The following is a 12,084-nucleotide window of genomic DNA, read 5'->3' as shown; positions in this document are numbered from 1 at the left end:
GATACTGTCTCAGTTTACTAGGACTGTGGCCTAGGATGGGACATTGAGCCTGAAATTTCTCTTCTTGGCATTGGTACCTTCCTAACTGTTACTGTGCTCAAGAATTTCATCCAGTAGATTAACCAGTCCCCTGATTTGGGGGTTTTGTTGGTTTTGAGTTTTGTTTATTCATATTGGGAAGGGACAAATTTAACTCTGATCTCACACATGTTATATGTTATTGTGTTGTTTCCTGATGGAGTTCCCTAAGTTAGAGACTGGCTGTGGTTTCAGATTAAGGAGTTGTTATCCTTAGACTGTACAAAATGGGACACATTGCTTCTAGATTACTCATTGAGGCAATCCACAAATCAGCATTGTATACCTCTATATGCCAGACATTGTTCCCGACACTACAAATTCCATAATGGCACCATACCCTCCTGTCAGACAGTGACAGAGCTTTGGAGCAAGGGCCAGGGAAAAATAATGCTGGGGTCAGGAAAGTGACAGGAGAGGGAACCAGCAGGGCTCTCTGAAAGGGCATCCTGGCTCTGAAATCGCTAAGCAAGGGACCTGAATTAAGAGCTGTCCTGACCCAGCCAAGAGCATCAGGAAGAGCTGTAAGGAGTAGAATGGGTTGGATGGGAAAGCAGTGGTCACAAGAGTCACTATGGGAAGATTGCTGTGAGGACTTGGTGTGCTTGGTGGATCAGGAGCTGGTCGATAGCACACAGAGTAGTTACCCAATCTGGCTTGTGATTCTGAAGTGAACACTCTGGTAGCTATACAAAGCTTGGGCTATTAGGGCAGAAACCAGGACATGAGCAAGTAGACCAGGGAATCGGTCATTGTGGTTGGTAATTAGTAGGTTGCTGGCTTTTAAGTGGAGGGTAAGAGAAGTTGGAATAATATCAGGGTTTCCAGTTTACTGAAAGGAGAATGATTTTAGAACAGTACTTGGGGAAAGTAGCTTGTGAGGCCTGTTCATGCAAACAAGGGTGTGAGTTTTGGAAGTTTTGATACATATGAAAATCCTGAGGTGAATGAGATTATTAAAGGGAACTGGCCAGAAGGTCCATTGCTGACATCCTTGCTTCCTCACAGGATCCTCAGGAACATTTCACTTTTGTTCCATTGTGTGTGCATGCGTGTGTGTGTGTGTGTGTGTGTGTGTGTGTGTGTGTGTGTGTGTGTGTGTTCTTTCATGATGATAAATTAATCACTGGTAAGTATTCAGGTGTCGTGTTGTTTCTGAACAGTGTGGTCTGTAAACCAAGGGCATCTATTGTAAAGAGTTGGCTGTAGTAGGGACAAGCCATGAAGACTACTTCTATAGAAGTGATTTTTCCAACTCTTTTTTTCAGCATCTCTGAGTTTTTGGCCACATGTCAAGAATACCCGTATGTTATGGCAGATAGTTTACTGGATGTTCTAACAAAAGGAGGACATTCCAGGAGCCTGCAGGACTTGGACATGGTAAGCACACTGCTCAAGAAACAGGCAGTTTATAAATGTCTTTGAAGTGCTAGGCTTTCAGTGTTATGAGACCAGGGATTAGCCAGTATGACAGCTGAGCTCCATTCCCCGGGAAGGACAGCCTGCCGTGGGTGGAGAACAATGAAAGGAAAGAAATAAGTCAGCTATCAGGATCCAAGAGAGCTAGAACATGGCCATTCTCTACTAATTTTGGTAAGATTGAATTCCTGAGCTAGGAATGACGCTGGCTGACCGGATGGAGAATGTGCTTTTTCTTGTTGTGCATGAGAGCAATACATTGGGAGCCTCAATACTTGTGGACTTTCTTGTCCCGTTTAGGACCATTTATAATCTGGAATCATTCAGATGAGACTAGTACCAAGAAACATTTCCCACTGATGTAGAGGAATTCTGGTGTCTAAAATGTTCTGTGATTAAATTAGAGGAGTCTTAGAAATCATTTTTTTTAAGTATATGAATGTGTTTTGCCTGCATGCATGCATGTGCAGCGCACGTACACCTGCTGGATCCCCTGGAGTTGCATTTATAGATGGTTGTAAGCTGCTATGTGAGGGCCAGTGATCAGACCTAGGGTCTCTGCAGGAGCAAGTACTCTTAGACAGCCCTGGAAGTCATAACTCTTCATGGTGGCTGTAACCCCGATGCCTTATCTCTGTAACTGCACTACTGCTGATATAGTTCCTTGGGTGACCTAGAAAGCCGAGTCAATGGCTTCTGCTTCAGAATTCTACCACATGAACTACTTATTGAACCTAAAAGATACTTTTTCATCCACTCAAAATTAAACGTGCTTAGTTCTTCTAAAGTCAAATTGCTTTGATTTGGTGACTGTAGTAATATATTTAAAATATGGTCTTTCTGTCCTTTGAATTAGCAGTTTCTCTTCTCAAAATACATCTTACAGTAAGACAGGAGTTACAAATATAAAAATGTATGGCTTATAATTTTTAGAAATTGGAAATTATTTAAATCAGAGTATAATCCTTCAAAAAATAGATAACACTTTTATTGATGTCTACGGTGTTTCTTCTCCCTCCTGCGCCTGCACAAGATTTCTCTGTGTAACAGTCCTGAAACTCGCTCTATAGACCTGGCTCTGCCTCCAGAGTGCTGGGATTGAAGTGCGCTTCAGCGCCACCTGGCTAGATGTATTCTGCTCATGTGTGAATTACATTACACTAATGTACATAAAATCATGGGGATCATCTACATTGTATGGTGTGTTTATTTTGCAGTAAACCTCTACTGTCAGAGAACATTGCTTTAGTTTTTTTCTATCCTTTTTGAAGATTTGGTGTGTTTAAAAGACTATATATTTCAGCATTTATAAACTATTTGCCAAATATCTTAAATATATAACAGTATTCTTTTAAAAATATTTTTTTTGGAGAGTGGGTCTGTGTAGCGCAAGCTAACCTCACTCAAACTCATACTTCTGGCTGAGCCTCCAATTGCTAGTTTATAGGCATATACTACTACAGGCACGAATCTTAGCAACTCACAAAAACTCAAAATACTAATAATTATATTAATTTTGGTTTAAAAATATATTGGGGGCTGGAAAGATGGCTCAGCAGTTAAGAGCACTGGCTGCTCTTCCAGAGGACCCAGGTTCAATTCCCATTACCCACATGGAACCTTACAATTATCTAACTACAGCTCCAAGTGATTCAACACTTCACCCTGACATATATACAGGCAAAACACTAATGCACTTAAAATTAAAATAAATCATTTAAAATACATGTATCCTTATTTTCCATATACTTTGGTATACTTTCTTTTCTCTTGCCACAAAGTTGTGTATTTACCTTGATATTTGCATATACTGTTTGCATAAAAACGTTTTCCTTTATCCATACAGTCATCACCTGAAGATGAAGGCCAGATGAGAGCATTGGACACTGCAAAAGAGGCAGAGGTGCTTACAATTTATTCTTTAAATGAAGAATAAGTTTAAGAGACCTAAATGATTGGGCAGCATTAATTGGGGTTGTTGAGATGAGATGGCTCAGCAGGTAAAGATGTTTGTCACATAAGCCTGGGGATAGCTTAATCCTGGAGTCTATAGGTCTTAATTGGGGTTTCCATGGCTGTGAAGAGACACCACGACCAAGGCAACTCTTAAAAAGGCAGACCTTTACTTGGAACTGGCTTATATTTTCAGAAGTTTAGTTCATTATCATGTTGGGAAGCATGGCAGCCTGCTGGCAGGAGACATCAAAGTCCCACTTCGACAGTGCCACACTTCCTCTAGCAAGGGCACACCTCCTAATAATGCTACTCCCCTTGGGCCAGGCATTCAAAACCATGAGTGTATGGGGACCAAGCCTGTTTAAATCACCACACTATAGAGAAGTGGAAGAAGAGAAATGACTCCACAGAAATTCTCTGTATTTCCAGATAGCATATGTGCTGTGTACCACACACACACACACACACACACACACACACAGATTGTTTTTATAGAAAATTTATTGAATATCATCTGCAGTAAAAGAAGTAATCTGAGAAGTTTATAAGTAGCTCATGTAGTAGACAAGAACTTACAAGGAGCCCAAGTCATCACCACAGTGTAACTGCCTAGCATGCATGCTCAAGTTTGGGAAGCTCATTTCTCTCAGTAGCAAAAACAAACCTGACGAGATGAAGAGACATACTTAATTTTCTAGCAGGTGGGCACATGCTTAGTGAGCTCAGAAAGCGGGTGGCTCGGGGTTTTCAAAAAGACAGCAAGATTAAATAGGTGGGAACCCAGTGATGTACAGTGCTAAAAAGCCAAAATGTTTCCTGGAAGGTAAAGGGTGGGCTGCCGTGATAGGTTATGAAGAGCGGGGCATTAAAACGCTGTAGGATGCATGTATTAATAAACAGTGATGCATGCCTTTGGAGACAGAGGTAAGTGGATCTCTGTGAGGGCAAGGTCAGCTTGGTCTACAGAGAGTTCTAGGTTGGACAGAGAGGGCTACATAAACCCTGGTTTTGTTCGTTGTTTGTAGGAGGGTTGATTAGCTTGGTTTGTTTTTTTTTTTTTTTTTTTCAGACCAAGTTTCTCTGCTCCTGGCTGTCCTAGAACTCACTCTGTAGACCAGGCTGGCCTTGACTCATACAGATCTGCCTGCCTCTGCCTCAGATCTGCCTGCCTCTGCCTTTAATCCCAGAGAGCTGGGATTAAAGATGTGCACCACCACTCCTGGCTGTTGTTTTGTTTAAGAAAAAGGCTGTGGCACTTGTCTTAAGCAAAAAATAACAGCCTATCAACATAAAGGAAGAGAATCTGACTTGGGGAAATAAACTAGAAGAAAAGGTTCCTCAGCATTGCACAAGAAAGACAATAAAACAATTGGCAAGACCTGGTGGGTGAGGTAGGTGATGTGATAGTGTTAGTAGCTCTCGTAGAATGTGAGGGAAAGGGGCGTACTTCTGAGAGGAGAGACCCCGAGTTTTTGTTTTGGCAAGTGTTTGGGGGACTTTACTGGAGGTATGGGCCTGAAAGTCCAAAGTCTCAGTGTGAATCTGACATGTGTGATACAAAATTAATTTTATTTCAGCCATGCAAGTGAGATTCTGCAGGGATAACATGGAAAAGGTTGAAGGATAGAACCTTTAAAGAAATCCAAAGTTGAATAATGTATGAGTCCCAAGAAAGGATGGTTAGCAGAAATGGAACAGGTTTGGCAAGATTGGAAGTTGCAGATAAGCCCAGTGAGGGGCCTTGGGAAGTGTCAGTCAAAGCCCTGATCATAGCAATCTCAGTAAAATGGTAGGGACAAAGGGTGAACCTCAGTGAGTTTCAAAACTTGAGGACACCTGTCTGTGTAGGGATGTTTATGATAGGACAAACTCAAACCAAGCTTTAACTGATAGAAGGAAAACGTGTGATACAAGTTCCAGATAAAGTAGGTGAGTCTTAGGTAGACATACCATCTTCAGGAAAAGAGGATCCAAACAAGACCTTGTTTTTAGTGAAAGAAAAGGAAAGGAAATCTAATATGAAAGACTATTAAATAGAGTTGTAGGGGTTCCGCTGCAATGGTAAATGACAGGTCCACACTTTCTGTACTGCATGCTCTTCAGCCACGTGAACACAGTGAGGTACTGTCAGGACCCAAGTAGAAATGGAACCATGGACTTTTAGTTACTTGTTAATTAGGTGGTGCATTCCTTAAAAGTTGTGTTGAAGTTATGGAAATTCTGAGTCCTGTGGTTCCAAAAATAAGACTCTTAAGACTTTGTTGTCTTGTGCAGCAGTACTGATGGCTGAGCTTTGGGGCTTGAAGAAGGCCAGGGAGCTACTAATGCTGTAATCTACAGACGTGCAGATGGCAAGTGCAGGATGGGCTGAAACATTTACCTCTGAAACAGCCATTGCCATGGTCACCAAATCAAGTAACAGTTTAGGCAGTGTCAGGCTCTTAGTACTTCATCTTCAGGATGGTTGGCATGTGAATCTCGTGATGCAGATTGCATAAGCTGTCGTGTCATTACAGAGAAGTGTGGACTTACGGACGATTTTTTGGCCAAGATTTGAGAACAGCATTTTAAAAGAGTTCTTGGAAGACATAACCAAAATTATGGCTGTAAGGTGACTAGGTGGAATGATTTTGCTTGTAAGCCAAGCCATCATACTGGTTTTTACTTGGCACTGTCATGGTTTAGCAAATTCAAATAAGCTAACGTTTTTTTCCTGTTGAAGCAGATTACACAAATAGAGCCAACAGGGCGTTTGGAGTCCAGCAGTCAGGACAGGCTCACAGCACTGCAAGCAGTAACAAACTTTGGTGTTCCAGCTGAAGTCTTTGACTCCGAAGGTGAGTGTCTAGGACCACTAGAAACTGTCCACCACAGACAGGTAGACTTGCTGCCAAGTCAACACTAATTAACCTAATGTTTGCTCCAGGAAAATCTTCGCTAGCTTGGTTCAGAGAATAGTAGCACATAGCTGTACTGTTGGCCTCAACTGAAGTAGAAGCTAACCATAGCAGAACCTGAACCACAGATCCAACACAGGTTGCTTTGGTTTTCTTCAGTGTCTTTTTCTTACCACACAGAGGCTGAGGTGTTCCAGAGGAAGCTTGATGAGACGACACGATTGCTCAGGGAGCTCCAGGATGCACAGAATGAGCGGCTGAGCACTAGGCCTCCTCCCAATATGATCTGTCTCTTGGGTCCTTCTTACAGAGAAATGTACCTTGGTATGTTCATCCCAGAGATGGGGAGTAGAGCAGGGCTGGGTATGTGAAAGAAAGACTTCAGGAAGTGACAGTACTGTAAAGTAAGGGTGGTGAATACCACACCATGGATGTAGTATTTCTGCATTTATACATTTACACTTCTTGAGGATTTTTTTTTCCTTTTAATTATCAAGGGCTAGGTAGTGGCTGTCAGTAAAGTGTTTGCCGTGAAAATATGAGAGCCTGAATTCAGATCCCTGTGTGTGAAAGTATAGCATGCATCTCTAACCTCAGTGAGAGGGTGGGAATAGGCAGATCCCTGAAGCCCACTGCCCAGGCTAGCTAAGTTAGTGGGAGACCCTGCCTCACAAAATAACTCTCCTTGACTTTAGTCATATACATGTGCATGTGCTCACAAACATACATATACCATAGATACACCATATACATGCACACATCTAGGTGGCATACAGCCCTTATGGGGCTGAAGCAGAATTGCTGTGAATCCACAGCCAGCCAGAGCTACATAACAAGACTCTTTAAAGAAGAAAAACGTTGCTGGTGGTGGTGGCTTTTGATCCCAGTGCTTTAGAGGTAGAGGCAGGTGGGTCTCTGAGTTCAACGACAGCCAGGGCTACACAGAAAAACCCTGTCTTTAAAAAGACTACAGTAACCACTTCGCTACGTTGAGCTTTTCCCGCTTTTCCTAGCTGAACAAGTGACCAACAACCTTAAAGAACTCACACAGCAAGTGACTCCAGGCGATGTTGTGAGCATACACGGAGTCCGGAAAGCGATGGGGATTTCTATTCCTTCTCCCATCGTGGGAAACAGTTTCGTAGATTTGACAGAAGGTAGGTGCCCTATTTCTGTGGGTGAGAGACTTTTGTGAATAAAAGGGAAATCACCCCTTTTCCTTAAGATAACATTGAGAACTTGTCTGGTTTGGTTTGTTTTATTTAACTTTTGAGGTTAGCATACAAAGTAATGGGTTTTATCTTGGTATCTTTTAGTTTTCTTTCCATCTTGTTTAAAGAATGAATAGATTTGATACATTTGTCAAAGCTGCCGTGATGATTTAATGCAAGGCCTCTCCTTAGCTGTGAATGTGGCATGAAAGGCTGGCAGCAGTGGTTCTCCTGGATGCTAGCACAGTGGGACAAAATGCTGAGTGCTGTCTTCTTCCTTCAGAGTGTGAAGAGCCCAAGGAGACCAGCTCTGCTGAGTGTGGGCCGGCCGCAAGCTGAACTAGCCTGGTATTGATTATATTATGTACATATTTTTTCATTTTGAACTTGGAGGTGCTTTCAGAAGATATTAACTATTTGTAAATTGTGTTTTAATTAAGCTTTGGGACAGTTCCTTTTAATGTTCCAAAGATTGGACTTGTATTAGGAAATAAAGCTAAACCTGGAACTGTGAGGCTCGCTGGCGTGTCAGCTGAATTGCCCTTTGCCTTTCTCTGACTTAGTGCTGAGGATGGATGCCTAGGACACACATCAGCCTTTTTCATGATCATCTTTCAAAGGAGCAGGTCCTCAAAACAAATTAGTTCCCCCATTGTTCATATTTACCAGTCATTAGAGCAATTATAAGCAGCTGATTGTAAGATCTGCCTTACCAGAGCTCATCTGAATGGCATTCAGAAAGTAGCCTTACAAGCATGCCATGCTGATGCCCTCTCAGACTGCACTGATGGTCTGCCTTTTATTGCTATACTGTTGTTGAATATGTATTGTGTGAATATCAGTACATGCATGTAGTCCCCCCTTTTTGTTTTTTTTGGGGGGGGTTACTGTTGTTTTTTGAGACAGGGTTTCTCTGTGTAGCCCTGGCTGTCCTGAAACTAGCTCTGAAGACCAGGCTGACCTCAAGCTAAGAGATCTGCCTGCCTCTGCCTCCTGAATCCTAGGATTAAAGGTGTGCACTACCTAGCTCAGGACAACTGTTAGGAACTGGTTCTCTGCTTCTGTTGTGGATTCCGTGGATTGAACTCAGGACATCAGACTTCCCAGAAAATGCTTTTCTTTTATTCACTAAACATCTCACTAGCTGAGGACCCAGCTTTTTAAACATAGTTCTGTCCATTGAGACTTTCTAGCATCACACCATGAAAGTAAACACACTCAAGATAATATTAAAGTTTCCCAGCATGCTTACCCTCTGTACCTAATAGTGATGGTGTCCTCATTCATGGTTATTAGCTGCTGGGTCTGCTAGGAGATTGATGGTGATAAAACATGCCTAGTGTATTTTCTTTTTCTCTTTTTGTTTTTTCCAGTTACTTGGAGTAAGAGCAAAAGGATGAACCAAATAAGATGAGCCAAATCACCCTTAGACACATCAGAGTTAGAGTTTAACATAGAGCTTGCTCCTCCTCAGTTTGTCAAAGGCCACCTGTGTTTCATTTGTGCTCATGAATCATTTCCCTTTTCTGAAATACAGAGGTCAAGTGACCAAGCACATTAGGTAGGAGACCATGGGATATGCCCCTTACATCACACGTCACTGGGCTGAGATAAATGACAGTTTTCTAAATAAAACCAGTTACCAGTTTTAAAAGGTAGCTTGCATTAGTAATCCCAGTACTTGAGTGACTGAGACAGGAGGGTTGCCAACTGGGCTATTACGAAACCCTGCGTCAAAAAAGATGGGAGCTGGAGCCCACAGTTAAGAGCACACACTGCCCTGACGGAGGACTGGAGTTGTTCTCCACACCCATATTGTTCAAAACCACCTGTAAGTTTCAGTTCAGGGAACCTCGTACCTCTGGCCTGCTCTGCAAGCACTGGTACTGTGTGCACATAGCCACATGCACACAAGTGATTTTAAAGTGAACATTTCAGTGTAGATAGAGCCTACTTTTTAGTGAACAGACTTACAGATCCTGTCTGCAAAACATCTACACAGAGAGACACACCTATTTTCTTGATTGAAATTAATATTAAGCAGGAACAAGGATAGCACGTTGTTTCTCTCCAGAAATTACTGAGTGATTCTTTTGTAGACAGGTATGCTAATAAAATAAGTATGTTTTATACCAAGTCTTTTTAGATTCTGACTTAGTCTCTACAGTTTAGGGGCTGAGGGGTTTAGATGTGTTGATAGAGTGCTCGGCCAGCATTCATGATCCACTGCACCATACAAACTGACCGTGGTGAGCTATGGGGAGGGGAGATGGAGAGTTGGGATCACCAGCACCCAAGTACAAAGCTAGATGTAGTAGCATACATATCTAATCTCTGTACCCTGTACAAAAGCAAGAGGTTAGGCACCAGAGAATTCCTGGAAACTCATAGGGCAGCTAGCTTAAAGCTAACAGAAGTAAGAAACCCTGTCACAAAGTAGGAGGTGAGTGAGGACTGACACCCAAGATTGTCTTCTGACACGAATATGCACACACAAGGAAACTGGCTGTAACGGCACATGTCTGTAATCCTAGCATTTAGGAATGGAGACAGGAAGACGGGGAGTTGCAGATTTGAGGACAGCCTGGGTTACATGAGACCCTGTTCAGAATTTAACCCATTCTTCACCAGCAGATCTACTTAGCACAAGTCAGTCCCTGAAGACCCAGAAATACTTTAATTCAAAACACCTTAGGACATTCAGGTTTTTTTAATTGTTGGTTAAACATATAAAAAGGAACCAGGCACTGATGATTTATGAAAATGAAACAACACTGAGGCAAATGTTACCAATCTTTAAATATTAAACATACAGAACAAACCAGTTATTTGCTTGTACCCACTCAGAGTGTTGACCATGAATACACAGTAATAATAATTTTTTGTCGGGAAGTGTCTTTAAGTCAGAAGACTTGGGGTATTACTGTCTGCAGTCAGTGAAGGTCACCTCAGTGGAGATCCTGAAACGAATCCTTGACCCACAGAAGGATTAAAAAAAATCCTATGATAAAACAAGACACCTGTGAAGAAATTTCTTGGAAAGTAAAAACCAGGTATGTGTGCATAGTCCTAAGTGATTTTTGTCAGTTACACTCTTATGACCTGAACAATAACTTAAAATACTCCTAGCACAGTGCTTCAGTTGAAAGTAAAGAGCAATGCATGAGTAGTAGCCAATTACTTTTAAACTCAAGCTAGAATTTCTGTTGCTGGAGGGAAAAGTAACTTGGCTGTTGAAAGAATAGAGATGTGTCAGCCTCAGGGAGGGCTCATTCCTCCTCTGTCTGAACTGCATTTCAGGCGTCACCAAGAACTTTACAAACTCCCCAGGGATGCCTTGCTGGGAAGCCCTGACCACTACTAAGATTCTTTTGTGCAATCTCAAGTAAACAGGTCCTATCTTCCTCCCCTCTGCATCCCTGACTGACTACTCAGCCTGGGACTAAAGTCCCAAGTAAATCTGGCCGGTTAGCTCCCTGTCTGCAGTGCTTATATCATTTGTAGACTGAGGTTCCTTGGTGTCTGCTACCTAAGAATAGCATGATGTAGTGATGTTCTGTGGCAGTGAAGTTGTTTCCAAAAAGGAGTAGGGTGCTTGGTCATCTCTCACTTGGAATGGCCTGGAGTTGAAGCACGGTGAGACACCATCTCACAGAGCTGGCTTTTGCCTTGATTCATTTGCATATGAACAACTTGTCATTTGTTTGAGGGGCTCAATTCACAGGCCAAGGTCCTGAATACAAGTTCCTGCCAAATAGGGTGTTCTTGGGGCTTAGCAGTCAGCTCAGAAGACTGGAGAAAAGGCAAGAGGTACACAAGTTGTCCAAGCCCTGTCTACACAAGCTTTCCCACAGAAAAGAAACTGGAGATAGGCAGTGCACATCTCTAATTGAAGCACTCCAGACACTGAAACAGGAGGTTAAAATTTTGAGACCATCCTAGGCTGCTGACCCTGTCTCCAAAATAAAGTGCAGACAGAAGAACTGAAACATCATACCTCACTTCTAGACTTCCAACTTCCTGGACCTTGTCCCAAAGGACTTGCATCAAAAGATGCTTGACTGCAAATTCAAAGCTTTGCTGCTGCTTATGTCTTGCTACAAGCCCTGTTCCTCAGAACTCTGTCCCTGCAGCCAGGCTGATCCTATAAACTGACACTAGACAGCAGTCCTATTTACATGTAGTTAACAAGAAAATACATTAGAAAGGGGGTCTTTGTCTAGCATCTAAGAGTCAGTAGTAAAGATAAAACTCCTGTTTATGACATGTCCATTTCAAACATAAGCCAGAGATGTTAAAAAGTGACAAGTGTCAATCAGACATTTTCTCTTCTGTTTGGGACTACCCACCAATATGCAGTTTTCACCTCCATTTGCCAGAATACCAAATTGAGAGAATAGCATCCCATGGAAGATTCGATGGGAGGGAGTGTCAATCCTTGCTATAGAGCTTGGCTGAGCCTCCTATAGCCAGGAGAGGTTTTATATCCCTGTGTATGCTGTTCACTGACCACCAAGGTCGTG

General features: G+C 42.3%; 1 protein-coding gene across 2 annotated transcripts in view; it reads left to right on the top strand.

Annotated features, from left to right (window-relative positions):
* Window positions 1-8,075, top strand: part of BRD7 (bromodomain containing 7) — a 29,449-nt gene extending 21,374 nt beyond the window's left edge. The window contains exons 12-17 of one of the 2 annotated variants that reach the window (XM_080936606.1): window positions 1,347-1,458; window positions 3,344-3,400; window positions 6,179-6,290; window positions 6,531-6,674; window positions 7,364-7,507; window positions 7,845-8,075. In XM_080936606.1, the coding sequence (XP_080792732.1) occupies window positions 1,347-1,458; window positions 3,344-3,400; window positions 6,179-6,290; window positions 6,531-6,674; window positions 7,364-7,507; window positions 7,845-7,900 (625 nt within the window). In that variant the 3' untranslated portion in view covers window positions 7,901-8,075. The remainder of the gene's footprint in view (window positions 1-1,346; window positions 1,459-3,343; window positions 3,401-6,178; window positions 6,291-6,530; window positions 6,675-7,363; window positions 7,508-7,844) is intronic. The other variant, XM_080936607.1, reaches the window with a different exon arrangement.
* Window positions 8,076-12,084: the final 4,009 nt, after the last annotated feature.

The sequence above is a fragment of the Micromys minutus genome, assembly GCF_963924665.1.
Source record: "Micromys minutus genome assembly, chromosome: 24".
NCBI classification, from domain to species: domain Eukaryota; kingdom Metazoa; phylum Chordata; class Mammalia; order Rodentia; family Muridae; genus Micromys; species Micromys minutus.
The sequence above is the reverse complement of the archived record's forward strand: the minus strand, read 5'-3'. Positions and strand labels throughout refer to the sequence as shown.